Source organism: Dromaius novaehollandiae, chromosome 11 (genome assembly GCF_036370855.1).
Source record: "Dromaius novaehollandiae isolate bDroNov1 chromosome 11, bDroNov1.hap1, whole genome shotgun sequence".
Classification (NCBI taxonomy): Eukaryota; Metazoa; Chordata; class Aves; order Casuariiformes; family Dromaiidae; genus Dromaius; species Dromaius novaehollandiae.
This window is the reverse complement of record NC_088108.1, coordinates 10,518,241-10,536,192: the sequence shown is the minus strand read 5'-3', so window position 1 is coordinate 10,536,192 and position 17,952 is coordinate 10,518,241. Positions and strand designations below refer to the sequence as shown.

The 17,952-nt window shown below is 37.7% G+C and overlaps 1 protein-coding gene and 1 long non-coding RNA gene across 3 annotated transcripts in view; one reads left to right on the top strand and one right to left on the bottom strand.

Moving 5' to 3' along the window:
• The window catches only part of LOC112997205 (uncharacterized), a 30,765-nt gene that overhangs the window by 2,511 nt on the left and 10,302 nt on the right, over nucleotides 1–17,952 (top strand). For both annotated transcript variants that reach the window (XR_010391032.1, XR_003262639.2), the window contains exons 2-3: nucleotides 12,080–12,209; nucleotides 17,171–17,253. This is a non-coding gene — a long non-coding RNA (uncharacterized LOC112997205). The remainder of the gene's footprint in view (nucleotides 1–12,079; nucleotides 12,210–17,170; nucleotides 17,254–17,952) is intronic.
• The window catches only part of NRK (Nik related kinase), a 108,433-nt gene continuing 93,369 nt past the window's right edge, over nucleotides 2,889–17,952 (bottom strand). Inside the window, exons 29-31 of the mRNA XM_064518227.1 lie at nucleotides 17,165–17,324; nucleotides 7,484–7,623; nucleotides 2,889–6,706 (exon numbers count right to left, since the gene is read on the bottom strand). Coding sequence (XP_064374297.1) covers nucleotides 6,623–6,706; nucleotides 7,484–7,623; nucleotides 17,165–17,324 — 384 coding nt within the window. The 3' untranslated portion in view covers nucleotides 2,889–6,622. The remainder of the gene's footprint in view (nucleotides 6,707–7,483; nucleotides 7,624–17,164; nucleotides 17,325–17,952) is intronic.

Here is a 17,952-nt window from a genome sequence, read left to right as displayed (position 1 = left end):
GTCAAAAGGTGGCTATATCAGAATCACGGAAACCACAAGTGCATCGTGTTGAGCCTCTTCCATCAGAGCATGTAAAGAAACTCACTTATGGAAGACAATATGATTATTCAACACACCTAAGACCAAGCATGTACTTAAATGCTGAACCGTACCAGTGTCTACCTCTGTAGGATCAATACATAGGCTCAAATTGTCAGCAATACTTAGGAGCCAATGCTCTCAGTTTGTATACACAATGTGCCTTAAAAATACCCCACCAATTAGCCTCTATAGTAATGCTTGTGAGGAACAGGCTATGTTTAGTAGGAAAAGTTTATTATGTTGTGGAAAATACTACATTTAAGGTGTCAGAGAAACAAAAGGCACAAAATAATACAATGTGCTGTAGGTAAAAAACAATTTGCTCTTGCACAAAATCAAAGCTCACTATAAAACACAATTTTTTGCCACTTCGTTTTGGGAACAAAAATAAAATAGCCTTTCCCATGTGTTTCACCATTATCTCCTAGGTGCTTTTGTAAACCCAACCTTGAAAATAACAGGAAGTGATTAAACTGCTAAAATAAGATCTGAAGTGATTATCCAGTAGACGTTGTCTTGCACTTTAATCAGCAGTAGGCACTTTGAAGAGCAGTTTAAGAAAGTGATGGACTATCAGCAGGAAGATCTCTTATACTTTTGTTACGGGGAAGCTTGATGTATTGCACATGTTTTAGGATCTATAGAAAAGTCTTCTTATAGAGATTGCAGGTTTGCTGATGTTTCATTTAACTTAAATACAGTTGTCCAAATATGGAACTGAACTTGTAAGCTAGCCTTTACAATGGTCTTTGGAGAAACAATCTCACTGCAGAGCAATTTGGTACCATGGAACAAAGTATTCCAAAAAAAAAAAAAAACCCAAAAAACAAAAAATCCCACCCACCTATTTCACTTCAGCTCCAGTGGAGAAAGTAAATACAAAATACATAGTTTGGGTGATCTACAAGGTAACTTGCACTGTGTGTGTATATAGGTCCATCTTACTGCCTAGCTGTAACCACCTTTATTGCTGGTTTTTGACTTGGCCCAGAACTGCAACTGTAGGAAAAGTCATGCTTATGACCAGGCTGTTCAGGCTGTAGCAGTATGCCTGCTAGGATTTTGGGAGACAGGCTTTCATGAATGGTTAAATTGAGCATATTGAATATCTATTTTTAGATTTATAACTTAGCCCAAAATGGAGAAATTTTAAATAGGAGTTCCTTCTCATTGGAATGGCAAAAGGTAAAAGGACCAGTAGACTAGCTTGCCAACCAATTTTCAAGTTTTGATTCCTGAATTTTTGTACTTTTTTTTTTCTTCCACAGAAAAGCCTGCCTGTTTGTTTGTCTGTTTGTTTGTTTTTGGTTTTGCTTTTCTCTTTTTACAAAAATGAACATGGACAAAACAAATATTGTCCCTAGCCTGGAAACAGTGGAACCATCTTGGCTAAAATTAAGGAGAAACAAATCAACTGATAATAGTGGACACAGAAGATGGAAACTGTAGTCCACAGTGCAAAATCTGACAATATTAAAAGCAAGGGAAAAAACAGGTTCTTAATAAAATCAGCACTTCTCACTGCATGTATTACTACCCTTTACCAAGGTAACACATATGTACAGTCAGAAAACAAAAAAGGGTAACCTGAAAATAGTAAATCCTTCATCCTTACCTGCATGTTTTTTCACATACATAGGGGTGGGTACAAGATTTTTTGTGTTGGTGCTAGAAAACAGTCTCATTTGCGTTAATGTTGTGAAAAAACTGGCATCATCATTTCCCAATGCACTAGTCATGCATGTAAAAATCACTGTTGCAGAAGAGTGCAGAGTGAATGTTGCAGAACTGAGTCACTGACAAAGCAGGAAGTCAGAATTTTTGTTGCTCTGTACTTAATACAGTCATGCCTGATTTTGAGGGAGGTAAGCAAATAAAAACCCGGAGAAAAGCTCCTGCGCACAAACAGAATTGTACTGGAACATGAGCTCAGTATGTTTTCCTCTTAGGATGGGGAGACAAACTCATTTGAAGTCACTGGGGTGGAAGAATCCAGGTATATGGTGCTACTGAAGCTCAGAAATAACTTTTAGTGGAAAGAACAATGACAACTGACTAAAGTAGTCTGATCTACTCAATCAAGCAACCGTGTTACCTTTAAACTTCTGATACAGATCCCACGCCATACATCAAACACTGGAAACTTACGTGCTCTACTAGGCTGGAAGAGATAGATAAGAACTTGCAGAAGGACACTCATCTTCATTTAAAAAAAACTCACAGAAATCTTGCCTCATGCCCTCACCCTTTCCAACTCCAACACTGACTTAAATGCTTAATTTCCTAATTTTCACTCTTAAATGGTACAGTTACAATGTGCCATTGTGCCTTATTATGTATAGCAATACACTTTATATGCTGCAAAAGACAACTGAGTGAGCACACTTGAGAAAAAGTGAAAGGGCTAAATTGGCATTCAGACTGATAAACATGCATAAAAGCCAGTTGTAGTGTCACTGCCTGCAAGCTGTCATTTCGCTCTAGTTTCATTGCCCCCCATCCTACCTGATACTTCTGTAAAGAGAGAGGCAGAGGCACAGAAACTCGCTTGTAAAGCTCATTAGTAGCACACAGTACAGTGCTGGCTGTCATCCTTACTAGCATTTGGTGTAGTCTGAACTCTCACACTGTCGCCTCAACATCTTTATCCATTGCAAGGAAACATATTCATTTCATTTTTATAGGCAAATATAGACAGAATGAGCCAGACATTCCCCTGGCTATACTGACTGGATTTAAAAAACAAAACTTGCTATGATTTTTACAATAGGCTTATACCAATATAACAGAACTTCACAAGCAAAATATTAGTTTTGTTTTTCAGATTATTTTTATTACTGTTTCAAATGTACAATCTGAACATTACGGAACAATAAAAAACCCACATACATGATGTACAGTACATAGCTTGCATTATTCCCAGTTTTTAAAGTCACATGTCAAGGTTTAGGCTGCAGAATAGAGTTCACAATTCCTAAATGGGAGCAGTCCCATACAATACTATATTGATGTAATACTAGCACAGACTTGTCTGGGCAAATATAATGTCACACCACCTGTCATTAGGACACTGCATATATCAATGGAATCAATGGTAGGAATCCTTAATATTCTGATCTTCTCTGCTTATAAAATTTATTCACATCAAAGTGACTTCACAACAAAAAACCCACCCATTTTAGCTGTTCATGCCTTGCTTTTAAAAGTTAATGAAAGGATACAGCTAGGGAAAGTCCTCACAGAATGAAACTACAAATCTGATACACGTTTTGCATAGTTAGGTTTATGGCATTAAAAATTTGGGCCTCTGGATTTTTTTTTTTCTCCAGCCTTTGAACTTTTGCTTTGAGCTCTTAACAGTTATTCAGAACTCTCATTCAGCATTCAGACCATCAGTCACTCCAGATACCTTTCCATCTTTTTGGTTACTTTCCTCTCCTTAACATCTCTTAACCTTCTTTTTTTCTTCGTATAACAAGACACTGTTCTAGACATCCATTTCTTCCCTCTTTGGCTATTCCTGTTTACTTTCTTCAGCTTCTCCCTTCTCTTCAGTCACTTCCATTCTCTTCAATTACTGTTCTCAACATCTGAGCTCTTTCTCATCTTCAGCCATTCTGATTTTCTCTTCATAGTCTTATGCACGCATTTTTCTCCTTGTTGCACCCAAATGCCATTATTACTTGGAATCCCACTTCTAAATCCTTTAAAGCATTTACCTCTAAGGGCCTAATTGTTACCATATTTACACATCGATGTAACCCAAATGGCTCCAACAGCTTTACACGCAAAAAAAAAAAAAAAGGAAAGCATGAAAATCCAACTCACTACCTTGAATTACAGCTGAAAACAACTTAGGGGTGCAGAATGAGAGATTACATTCTTAATGCAATAACGTACATTCCCTCTCTCAAACTCTTTTTTTTTTCCCTGGTGTGGAGCTAAACAGTTTTACAGTTTCAACTTACTGTCACTTTTTTTTTGTTGTTACGATAATATATATTAAAAAATTTAATTACATTAGCTTCTTTAATCTCTTGGCATGGGCTGTTCCAAGTTCCCCTGTCCTCTGCTAATTCTTCTGAACTGGTGCCTAGTGTCAGGAAAAATCTGCCTCCTACCTGTTGACACCAAAATGAGAGGGGAAAAAAACTCACATACTTCCCATGTAATGCAGAGGCTGCGATGACAAGCATGCTTTTAAAAATACTATATGACAGCCTGGATCACTGATTGCTTGTAGCAAGAGCAGTTTTGAAAACAAGTTCTGTACACCCATTGGGTATAAAATGAAAGCTGTCTTTTCTTCACAGTGTCTTAGAATTTTTACTTTAAGTCAAAAGCTAAAAAATTGTATTTCTGATTGTTAGCAAATTATGTTTGGCCTGTATTCGTAACTTTCTGTTACAAAGAAAGTGTAGTTTCTGTTAAGGGTTTTTTTTGGTGAAAGGTGAACAAAACAAGCCCCATGTTCAGTAGCATGGGAATCCAGGCCAGGCAAAAATGCATGTCTGGCTTATTTCCCCCTGCCTATGGGCAACAGGTAGGAACACTACTACAAATCAATAGAGACCTGATTTTGTGCAGCTCTTCCTGGGCACAGTATATTGTTCAGATTTTAAGTCTGTGCACAAACTGATTAGTTGCATGCATTAAGATCTACTTTGAATGTGCAACTGCACATTTTTTAGCATGTCTTTAGGCTTGTATTTTTTGTAAGTTAAAACATTAAGAGGAAAATACTTCATAAAAAACACTACACATTTGTAGATAAACTAGTGCTCATGAAAAGTGCTAGGTTAAAAACTTTGGAAAGTGCAGTCCTCCATATAGCCAAAAAACATGGCAACAGTGTAGGCATCTCCGGTCTGCCCTGCAGCACTTGAGGTGCCACTACTGGGAGTGAAAATGGTGATCAGTCCCCAGTTTGATTCATTCCTTGACTTCTCTGCTGAAGTTATGTACAAGAATACCAGTTCTGGAGCTGATGGTTGCAATCTGAGCACTTGTCAGTCACAACACATCTACTAACACTAACTTAACTTGACATACTGTACAAAACAGCTACCAGTTCTAACAACTTTAATTTCACCCCTTCTTAGTCAATTTTGAATCATCATCCTTGAGGTAGATGACCAGATATTCCAGTACACTTTCCCTGCACCTTTCAGTATCACATATTTCAAGTAAAAAATAACCATTGTTAAACACTGTAGCTAATGATTTCACTTTTGCATACCGTGTCACCCATACTGTATCACGTCTGGAATGAGCTCTTTTGTATTGCTTTTTATTTGATCTTTACATTTTCAAAGCACATCCAAAAATCAGCTAAATGATGATTGCATTAAACCCTACAATTTAATCCTAGAACGTTTATATAGTTTTACGGTCAAGTTACAAGGCCCTGAGAACAGTTTTACGGCAGAAACACTGGCACCAATACCACTGGTGGATGCAGCTTTGTTTAGATGTAGTTAGCATAAAAAGCACCTGAAATTATTTATATTTTCTATTTATAATAGATTGACTCTTTGGATATTTTCATAACTATATTAAGAATACATTTGTTAATCTTGATATCCATTTTGGAAAGATTATATTTACACACAAATACATGAAGACTTGATGCTTAAAGAGCAAGGGGCGGGGGGGAACGTGCCTGATCCTGTGCCCTTGTACACAAGGGTAGTGCCTTTAAATCAACTCACATGAGTATGGGTCACTTGTTTGAGTAAAAATTTAAAGGTTCAGGTCCATAATGCATTTATGCATAAATGATTCTGACAAACTACTATTTAAACTATTTTTACAAATACATTCTACAGTAACTGTGTCTAAAGGCTGAGACATCCAGCCCTGAGAGAAACATGAAGACTGTCCCCTGTATTTTTTAAAATTTACCACATGGGGCACATGTCCAGAGTAGCTGCTTTTACAACTGTGCCGTGAAATGCACCCATTCTACCTGGGACAAGATACAATCCCTCATTGTCCAAATCTGCATTAGGCCCCTTAATGAACAGTTGCTCTTTCACTGATTAGAAGACTTGGACAAATGTGTTTTAGTGAAACAGTAACAATTTTGTTAAAATGTAAAGCAAGCCAAAACAAATTCAAAATATCCAGTTTGTCACCCAATATGTTTGTATATTTTATATCTACATACAGATGTTACCATCCAAAAAAGAGTCTTCAGTTCAAGCTAACTGTGTTACACTGTCTGTGGAAAAAAAAAAGGTACACTTTTCATAGTACAGGAGTTTGTTCTATTGACTACATTCTTCATTACAGTTGCTCTTTGCTAACACTGTGAATACAGTCTTGGTTTACAATGTATTTTAGAAAATGGAACTAAACATGTTTGCAAAAGTTTGACAGGAAAATGGAATTCTTTCCAAACTAAAAGAATATGAATTTTGATAAGTTAATAATGTCAGGATTCTTGTAGGTAAAAAGTGCAAATTTGTGTGTATTACCTCCAAGCATTTTACACTGCTAGCTAGAGGGAATTTCAAAACATCCTTCATTTTGATGTGATTTACCAGTTGAATAGTACATTTTGACCAAGAGTCATAAAGTAAATTTGACTGCTGCCTCCTGACTGTACAGATGCAAAGAATACCTTGAAAAGAAAAAAAGATAAGCTGTCAGTTTCATTTATGAGACTATTTTTACCCATATAGGAAATCAGAGAGAACAATACTGTCCCAAATACAATGATGCATATATTCCAATTCAATTTTAATTCCATGAGAAAGCAAAACAGTGCTTGTGCTACAACTGTGATATTTTTGGTATATTCCTTTTTCCTATTTGGAAAGACAGGAGAGCACATTTTAAAAAAATTAGCTAATCTAAACAGTTTGGGGCCCAGTTTTCTAAATATAACAGTGGGACTAAACAGGTTTCAGAAAACATTTATCAAGCGCTGCCATGCCATATGCAAGAAATCATACTTGATTATCTATACTCCAGTGCTTGCAATATCTCAACTATTAGAGTGTTTTTTTTCTTGATGGCTGCTCTGAATCACACACAATTTCAGTAGCCCAGGAGAGGCAGTTTTGTAGTTAGGCATTATGAGAATACAGTGGCTCACCAGCCCTCCCCAATACACTTGCTGTGCTGGAGTCTGGCCAGCTTGTGTGAAATCCGTGAAGGCTAGGTGCAACAGGAGTCATAAAAGAGCTGGCTGTAGTAGGTGTAGTAGGACTCCGTCAAAGCGCAGGATATCTACAGTGAGTGGTTTGTGGGGTCAGTGACTACATTTGCTTTGGATGGGAAACTTACACTAAGGTAAGAAATAGGCAATGTAAACAGAAAGTTAAAAGAATTAAATAGTTTCTTAGTCAACTATTGCTCATTTTTTGCTATGTCACCGCACTGTAGTGGTCTGTACCTTGTCATTTCTTTCACATAGAAATTTTAGTTTCTGTGCTTTCTTGTGCATAAATACTCCTTCCAGGTTCCCTGTTTCCACAGAGCGTAGTTCAATTGCTTTCTCTCCCCAGCCCATGACCTGATTTGACTGAAGATAAGCTAAAAGAAAAAAAAGGATTTGATAAGTTAAAAAATGCCACCAGTGTATTTGCCTGTTACTATTAGTAAATTACACAAATACAACCAGTCATTTGTGGGAATTCAATATACAGTGGGAATCTCCAAAGCCTGTTTCAAAAAAGAGAATCATGCACAACGCATTTGCTAATACATTTTAAATGGCTAAAGCTTAGCCTCCAATACAGAGCTTGAAAAAAAGAGACTATGCAAACGTGATCTAAAGCAGAAGCTGTGACATTTTCTCCCTGAAGGTGCTAGCATGACAAGCAGCCTGACTGTTCTGGCTGTTCTACAGTTTCTGGGATTTAGCCAACACTAACAACTGCTTTGCTTTTGAGTTCCTTTTTGAGCGTTTTTGAGTCTAATGACCCCATTGTTCTTACACCACTATAGAGGACTGCAGGCAAACAGCACGGAGTTCTAGGTAACCAAAGCAAGATTCATTCACTCCATGCTATAACACCTTTTCCTCCTCTTTAGTTCATTCAAGAGGTTAGAACCTTTCTTTTAGATATTCAGAATTTCAGCCTATGTGTAGTACGGATATGAAAAATAAGTTCTGTAGGGCTGTGGAAAGTAGCTTTGTGTGCTGTAGCTTTAACAGCTGAAAGACAGATTCTTGTCTCATTTATGTCAAGACACATCTGAAGCATCTCTGTTAACCTCAGCGAAGGTTTCTGAAGTCAGTATAAATCGGATAACAATATATTCTGAGTGATTTGTATTTTAAACATTTACATAAAGTTTTGGAAATGGTAACTGAATTTCAGTTTCTCAGAGTTATTTTGGACTCAACATATATCTTAACATTGTATATTTCAGAATCACAGAAGGTTGGAAGAGATGCCCTCTGAAGGGCAAAGCAGGGCCAAGTTAGACAAGGTTGTTCAGGACCTTGTCCAGTCATGTTATAACTGTCTCCAAAGGTGGAGATTTCACCTCCTCTCTTGGCCTCTGCTGCAATGCATCACTACCTTCATAGTTAAAATGTCTTCCTATTATCTAATCAGAATTTTCCTTGCTGCAACTTGTGCCCATTTTACCTGTTATCCTTTCATTGAACATCTCCTAGAAAAGTCTTGACTCTGTCTTATCTATACCCTCCCATTAGGAAGTTGGAGTATAGATTTGCTGCTGAGTTCAGGTTAGTCTGATACCTAAATACTTTTGAATCAGACTACAGCATGATTAACTTGCTCTCCTTAGCCACTGTCTTCCTATCATTTCTTTTTGGAGATATTACATATATCCAAAGAAGGTACTACAGCACTAATGGAAGCTTTCTATGTTACACCCTTCAAATCTGGCAGTTAGCTGAGGAATCAGCATAATGATGATGGAGTTAACACCATGGATTTCAAATTTAGCAGTTTCAAGGAAAGCCCTCTGAAAGCTCTGAAATTAACCTATGTATGGGCTTCCAAAGTGAAAACACATTGTTTTTGCTCTAGAAAGTCAGCGCTTAGAAATGGCTCTTCTTGCTCAACTATAAATTGTTATTTCATTAGTTTGAGAATTCTGGTGCTCTGAAATGATATAGAGGAAATATGTGCATTTGACTGGTTTTTAGCTTCAGTGGACAGTGCCTGCCTGTCCCACATTGTTAATGTGAGCAGTGTCTGCCCTTAAAACCTTCCATGTTGATTTACATTTTGTCTACAGATTTAAGCTTTCACTCCACTTCAGAAGGACAGTAGGTATAGGAAATATGCCTGAGTGACTGTATACTCCTTTAGTGGTTGTTTGGCTTAATATAAATTTGAAATCCTTGCTTTATAATTCCTCTCAGAACAAATATGTGCATTTATACTGTGAAAATTGTATCTCCTCAGAAACATGTCTGTTCTAGTGGCAATATGGAGATTTTAGTTCTCCCAAAGTGTAGTAATTTCTACCATATCTGTTTGGTAGACTTTCCTTTCAGTTGTGCACACTGAAGGATTGCCTGCTACTAGACCTGAAAGCAAGAAAATTCTTTCTTCTGTATTCCCAGTATCCCACTGCCGATATCCCAGTCACGCAGAAAGAGTAAGCAAAGAAAACTTCCCATTTGAAAAGCAAAATAGCAGATAGGAACTGAGGATAAGTAGGAGAAGAGAACGTGGTTTTCTGAAATCAATAGTTTTTTTTTTTTTTGTTAATCCTTTCTTTATACTTCAGTTCCTAGGCTGTACAACACAGCATTACCCCTGTAGGCAGTGAGGAAGATGGTCATTAACGTTTCTGAATCACTCCAGCAGTAGCAAGAAGAGCACCAAGGTAGTGACCATGCAACATGCAGTTAGTGTCTAATAAAGCAGGCCCAGGCCACACACTAAGTGAAGAAGATGAAAAGATACTCAGACATTTTCTTCTTTTTTTCTTTTTTTTTTCTTTTCTTTTTTTTTTTTTTTTTTGGTAACAACTGACACTGCATTAGCCTTTTCAAGCTTAGCTTTTAAACGCAACAGACACACAGGTACACTCAAATACTGGGGGGTGGGAAAGACAAGACAGCTGTGTATAGGTGTGTATATGTAAACAATAGTATGAAAACATTCCATGGCTATGCTGCTTAGTATAGGTCACATAGGTCCTAAAGCAACGACTTAATCCACTCGTAACTCTCTTATCTTTCCCACTATGTGAAATCTGCACTCGAGTTGCCAGTATCCCTGTCCGTATCAGCTGTAGCAGATTTCAATTTGATAGTATCCTTGCAGCTCTCAGCTTAATCAGGCTCTCTTGCAACCTCTAGGTCATCCAGGATAAAAAGCCTTGGATGACTGGGCAAGCCACTATTGCTATGTTCAGATGAGACTTGATCTCCAAAGCAGTGTACAACGGGAATATAATAACATATGAGGTATCAAGTTCATCCACTTACATTCTGCTGGCAGGCCAATATACCTGAGAACTTGTCAACTGACAACAGCAAATTTCAGTCAAAGTACAAGTAGCCCAAAAGCTCATTCCTGTAGCAGAATCAAAAAGTTCTTTCTCAAATTGTGGCTATGAGATTACATGCCAAAAAAGGCCCCATTATATTGTTTGTGGGGTTGTCTAGCTATAAGGATTTATCAGTACATGGAAATTAATTCGGAAGATAGCAGGCTGTGAATTCAAAGTTCAGTACTAATTCTTGATTATTTTCCCATGTGAGAGTACTTATTCTGGAATATAAGTGTGCCATGAGGAATTAATTGAAAGCAGATTAGATATTCAGATTAAGACTTCTTATTCTGGAACAAAAGCTCCTATACCATGAAGAATTTAGGAATAGTTATTTTGGATCAACTTTCCACCTCAACAAGCCTTAAATTAAAAGATCCTGTGCTTCCAGCTGGCAACATTTAAGGGTGTTTGTATTACACAATGCAGTACCACACTGGTTTCCAGCAACCCTAGACATAGACAGCCGCTCTGGTCCTTTGGATAGCAGCTCAGCAGAGCAGGCATATACAGCCTGTATAACCCAGACTAATGTGCCAGTGTTGCTTAAAGTTCTGGAGCAAGGTCATCCAGAGGTACCTGAGGCTCCCCTGTATCACCCACATCACAGCATATCTTAAAAGACCTGCAGTTGCACATGAGCATGAGTTTTGCATGGTTCTTGTTATACCATTTACACCAGCATTACTCCCTGGACATCAAAGCATGTGCACTACGGTTAAAGTCAGTATAGTGAAGTGAGATCAAAATCAGTCCCTTAACATCATGAAAGCATTAAGAATGCTCTAAAATGGGCAAGACCATGCTCGTTGTTTCCTGCTAACAGAGCATACTGATATTAAGCTGAGGAGATTCCACATTCAGGGAAGTGACTGCTTCAAGGAGAAATGGTTGAGAGAGTTAGAAAAGGTGAAGGAAATTACTAAGCCCTATTGGATCCATTAACTTCTATAAAGTGTCCCTGACACAAGCTAATGATCTCACAGCCTCACACTAGTAGGATACTCAATCTGAATGAGACAAGTGCACTTGATATCACAGAACCCATGCACTGCTACAATTTCACTTCCATTCTTTAGCTTTCTTTTCTTTTGTAAACTCTTTTCCTTCAAAGATCCCATCTCTGATTTCATGTACTGAATTTGGTTTACCACCCTAAGCAGTTATTCCTGATTTACCTCTGCATGACAGTAGAATCAGCTTTAAAAAAATACCATAAAATCAGGCTTTTCTAATTATCACTATAGAAATAGGGCAGGAAAAGACCTTAACATACCTTCACCACAGCCACATCTCTGTGCCATAACAGAGCTATCAGTATCACCTCTGACAGTTGTTTTTATAATCTGACCTTAAAGACCTCTTGTGATGGAGACTCCAAACTTTCCCACCCAAGCAACTGCAGATAGACATAGACGTTTGAAATGAACAAACTGAACATGAATTAAAAGATTCTGACCAGCTTTTGCTTGCATAAATCATGATATCAAACTTCATTTTACAGCAGAAAAGAAAGCGTACACTACTTTACAGAATTCCCTTTTGGAGAGAGTCAATTCCTGCATAGACATAATTCAACACGAAAAACCTACTGAACTTTGCTTCTGTATATACCTTTGAGAAACTTGCTTTAGGTAAGTGTACAGCTTGGTGTGAACATTAAAAGAAAGACCTTCCTCCTTTGCTTGTAAAAGGTATCAGCTATTAGAGACCATATAGATCTTACAACTGAATACACTTTTCTCTGGAATCCTTCTTCGGCCCCTCAGTCGAACTTGCAAACAAGTATCTGAAATCAAGACTTTTATTGGTTTCTCAGTCTTTGGGGAAACCATACCTATTTTTTAGACAAATGAAAGGAAAATGTGTGTATTGAGGGCTGGGAATGAAAATAACTCACAGAGATACCTACGGTGTTCTGGAATGTAGCAAAGTTTGTTCCCACTCAAACCCAGTCCCAAATAAGGCAGCAGAGGAGTTGGAAGCTCACTAAAGATGCTGCTGACCACTGATTAGGGACTGATTAGCTACTTACATGTACTTCTGTGTGCTTCCCATACTTCAACATTTCCTGCCCCAAAGGTTAGGCAATTCTGGGAAGGGAAACTGAAGGAGGAGTCAGAAACTTCTCTTGTGCAATTCTGTTAATTAGAACAGTTTTACTGCTATTATTTACATTATCTGGATAGAAGAGGACACTTTTTTCCTCTCAGCCACAGCTGTGGAGAGCTTTTGCTAAATGAAAGAGGTTAGGGAGTTAAAAATCAAGAAGAAAAAAAATAAGGCTGAGTGAAGTCACAAGAGGGGCAAATTAAGAAATTGGCCCAAGGAGGCAAGTTTTTCCTGCTGTATGTTTTGGTTAGATTACAGTGGACAAAGGGCTAACACATACTTTCCCAGCCACCAAAATAAAACTAGGAAAAAGTAAATTTACAACTATGAATCTTTCAATTTTTTTCAAATGTATATGTTTCTATGCATCTATGTTTCAAAGCTTCTCTGCTCCAAGTTGTAGCTTACTCATCTGTAACTATTTTAATGTAACTAATAACCCAACCCAGAAATGTATGAGAGGCTGCTTGTGTACATGCTTTTTGCTGGTTACTGGTGAAAAACTGCACAGGAGATGTGAACAGTAAGAATCATTTGGATATGAGCAGGCATTTTCTGTGGAAAGCTGGACAGCAATTATTTCAAGAACCACTAAAGTATGTTGATAGAGCAGTGATACAGTAATACAACCAGCTTTTGGACATGCTGTCTTGCTTCTCCACATAACATCCTTTTGGCTTCCAACATGAACACTACAAAGAATATCCAATTTTGTGCCAATCCTCCAAGAAGATATAATTCATTACTCATATGCAAATAATTCATTACTTGTATGAAAGGGCAAAAGTGCTCTCAAATCTTATTAACTTGATGTTTCCTAAATCCTTTTTTAATCTTGTTTTATAGAAAGCAAACATTATAGCTCTATTTGTATTTAGCCCTACCTATGTGAGATATCTTCCAGATTAAACATAGATAGAGTAGCGCTACAATTTTAATTTCCCAATGGATTTGAGCTTCCTCGCTCCAGTATCTTATTAACAGATCGGTCACAGAGGTCCCAACTTAAAGACTATGAGAGGCAGCTATATTTAGTTTCCCTGTCCTAAATCCATCAATTACAATACAACTTTTTTATTATTATTATTTTTCTTAGTCACTCAAGATACTACAGAAGTTTCGATTCAAAATAATTATTTAAGGAAAATAAGAACTGAGCAAAGGATGGCTAGATAGAACCCCAAGGCTAAGATCATACCCTTTTATCCCTGAAACACATGGTCAAAACTTTGAAATAAGCTCATACAGACTGTTGTCAGACCTGCTAAAGTCTGGAAATTCCAAGAGGGCAGTATCTTATGTGAAACTTGCAAATTCACCCTAAGTTTGGCCATGCAAATAGCATGGTTAGTCAAACCTCTCTCATAATAGTTACTGTTTTTGTCTGGAGCCAAAAATCTCAAAGGAGCAAGAAAATGAACAAGAACTGGTGGGAAACAATTACTAAAAAAAATAGTTAAGAGAGCTCTCTGTTTAAAATTTAAATCAAGTTCTGAGTAAGGAGTTGGGTCAATTTGTTTGTAGCTAAAATGTGATTCCAATCAGAAGTGAAATAAATCTTGTACCATATCACAAGACCTGACTCAAATGTGCTATGGTTGACAATTTCTGTTCCAAAAAAATCTAGTTCTGAGATACCAAAAGCGCTGCAGCAGCAGCAGCAATGCAAGAGCTCTCAAGTTAACATACTGGAGTATTTCAAAGGACAGCTGAGAGGGGCTGTTTGGAGACTGCCTCCCTTCAGCTGTGGAATGCACAGAAGTATAAATAATGAAAGAGAGACAGAGGGACAGACACCTTTCCTTCCAGAGGACACACGGAGATGTTCCACAGAGAGCTAGCTGTTCACTCAGCTGTCCTAACCTTGCCACCCGAGTAGATGCTTCATTACACTTGTCTTAGCGACCTGTCTCAGGATGGGATTACTTCCTAGCTGGTGGTGCCCATTTGTCTAGACTGACCAGAGAAAAAAGTTAAACAACTAGCGCAGGCTGGACTTCTATCTTGTAAAATTCAGCAGATAGGATACCATTCTCAGAACTGTTGTCTCCATCCTGTTCCTATTTGTTCCACTGCTCTAAAATACAGTAACAAAAATGATCAGGTCATTCTTCCATGCAAATGATTGTCATAGACCACATGCCAAAGAACAGGAGGAATGGCTGTGTGAGCATGAGGAAACAGAATGTCCAGATGGCATTCCTGCTATTAAGATGTAACCAGCCTTGTGAAATTGAGAATGTCATGCCTAGCCAGATGTGCGCAGAAGAGAAGTGTGTACACAGATGTGTACAGAAGACAGTAATTAACTGGCATAGAGGACCACATACTCAGTTGGTCCGAACTGGTGAAGCTTTATTCACTTCAATGCTAGCCGAGTATGTACAAGAAAAATTTTAGTGAAGTTAAGGCAGTGTGAATTCCAGGCCACAGGAATGCTTTACAAACCTACCTCACATTTTTCAGGGTTTGATGATTCAGTACTTTCAGCAATGCAGAAAACAGGACTTAAGCTCTCTTTGGCTCACTTCTGAGGCATTCCTGCAAACTCTAGATTAAGTGAAGAAGCTCTGAGGGTAACCAGTGCCCAGTGTCACAAACTGCTAATTTCCAAATAGGAGACATAAGTCTAAACAACCCTTCTGGCCATATCCTCCTTTCTAAAGCAGAATCTAACAAAGCCCTTTTTTCCATTCCTTTTTTCCATCCATCTTTGGAGCACACTGACTTATTAATAGGAGGCACTCCTTAGGACATAGCAGATAGTAAGAATAATACAACTGGAAAACCCTGTAATAATTATAAATAATATCCATGCTTTAAAAAGTATTAAACATGAGATTAGGGTTAGTTTCTGGCAGGACAGTAATATAAAGGCAGCTTTAAAATTCTGTTACTTCCCAAGGCAGGAAAAAGGAGACCAAATCGATGAAGCATGTGTGGGAAAACAAAAAAGTTTAAATACTTATGAAAATCACATATCATATATGCACACTATAAGGTGGGTAAGACATTACAGTTAAAAAAAAAAAATCTTCACATTGAGTAAGCTTGCTACTTTTTGCAAGGCGTAAGGAAGGTACTTCTCATAATGACATGCTTCTTGAAAGCTTCTGCCTCCTTCAGATAACATTTTTCAATGCAGCTTCCAATTACACTCAATACTTCTCTTTAGAACTTTTCTTTTTCCGAACTTGCTGGGTAACTGCTCTTTGATTATTATTTCTTATGGTGCTTCTAACATTAATTCAGAGGGGATGTAAAACTTCAACATATCAAAGACCATTCAATATTCGAATATGAAAAATGAAAATATGAAAAACTGACTTGATATATTTTAATTATGCCCTGCCGCTCTGGATATGAGCTGAAAAGTGGAGTGGAAGTTATTTATTGGAGAAAAAGAAACACTAGATAGCTAGCTTATAAACTGATACAAAAGTGAACTGATTCTTAAAACTGAAGCAGTTTTGATGCTCAATTTTATTCTGACAGTACAAAAAAGCTAAGCTGATTTGTGGGAATCTGCATTCCAGAGGTGGGCTATTTGCCCTCAGTAGTGTTGAAAATCCTCCAGAAATGATGGACCTTGTATTTACTCTGCTGTCATTCCACTGATTTTAACGGAGTTTCCCTAGAAGTTACCTAGTTTCCTAGAAGCGGAAAGAAAAAGGTGAACGTGCTTGATTCTTCACTGTAGTCTCCAGTTTCTCCCATGCTCATAATATACTTTTGCACAATCTGAGTATCATGAGGTTTTTTTTGTTTGTATGTTTATTTTAAGATGCAGATGAATAGGAGCAAGCCAAAATAGAAATTAAAGGCACCAAATAATAAAAGCAAAAATCTGCCTGGGATGTTCTTGTTTTTCCCCATACTGTTAGCTGGAAGCCCTCTAGGGAAGGTGAAGCAAATAGCTGTCCTGGCTACAGTACAATCAGAATCTCCTTCCTACAAAGCGAACCGGAAGCTTGGAGAGACTGAGAGCCTATCACAAATACCCCAGACCAGCAGCACTCTGAATTCAAAGTGGTAAAATTAAGGGGCCATTTGGCAGTGGTTATAGACCTCTTCAATGAGCCCTCTAAAGTTATGAATTTCTACATAAAATGCTATGGGCTATGAACAATCCAAGTAGGAAACGAGCACTTTTTCTCTCTGTAATTCATTTAAATGACATAAGTAAAAACTGGTGGTAGGCTGCATCCTCAGTGAAGTTTGGCTGGATAGTAAACACATGATGTGTGAGAGTGTGATATGAATATAAATTCTATGGTACAAATGTGAAGGCTCTTACAATCATTGGCTGTCTTAACACAAACGTACATAAATCTGTTCACTCTTTAGATATCTGCTTTGCTCCAAAGTTGCCTAGTGTGCCACACAACAACTTTCAGATGGATACAAACCTAATAAAGAAGTCAGGTTTCATATAGCAGAATCTTACACTTAATAAAGTGCTATTTTTCATACATACCTACAGATGCTGGCATTTCTCCCCACTGTAAAACAGTTTCCTTTGTGAAGTGCCCGTATATATCAATGTAGATGCCTTCATCTTCATAGGTAAGTAAAAGTTCCATTCCACTGGTATTTGGGAGGATGATAATGGCATGTGGGCGAATAGTCCCCTGGATCTGGAATCATATTTTACTAAGATTTATATCAGAAAGTGGACTGCAATTTTAGTGACTATATCAATCTAACTAGGCTTGGCAGAGCAATAAAAAGAACTGGCTTGCAGCTCACAGAAAGTGAAAGAAATGTTTTCAGAAAGGCTGTATATTTTGCTAGCTAGCAAAAATGGGCTACACATGGGCTTTCTCCCCCTCCTCACCCCTTTAGATATTACAGAAGGTTTGCAAATAAGTCAATGTTCAATATTTCACTTTATCAGTATTACTTGGGTTAAAGAAGCCAAGGAGCCACTGAGAAACAGAAAGATTTACTGACTCATTCACAAAAGTGAATTATAGCTATAACTATAGCTAGCATTATATAAATAGAAGGAAGGTGAATAGAATTTGAATTCAAAATTATTTCAGAGGAAGATGGAGGAAGGACAAAAGCTTCCACATACCAGAAAATCAGTGCTTTCACTTTCCACGATATTTCTTTAGCCCCACTCATGAGCTAAAACCTGTAAGCTTAACAGTACTTACAGCAAGTTAAAAAGTTACCTGGACCTTTCAAACACAAGCCACTCTACTATGCCACTCCCTCCCACATACATTATTCTCTAATAACAGTGGCCTTTTAAATGTT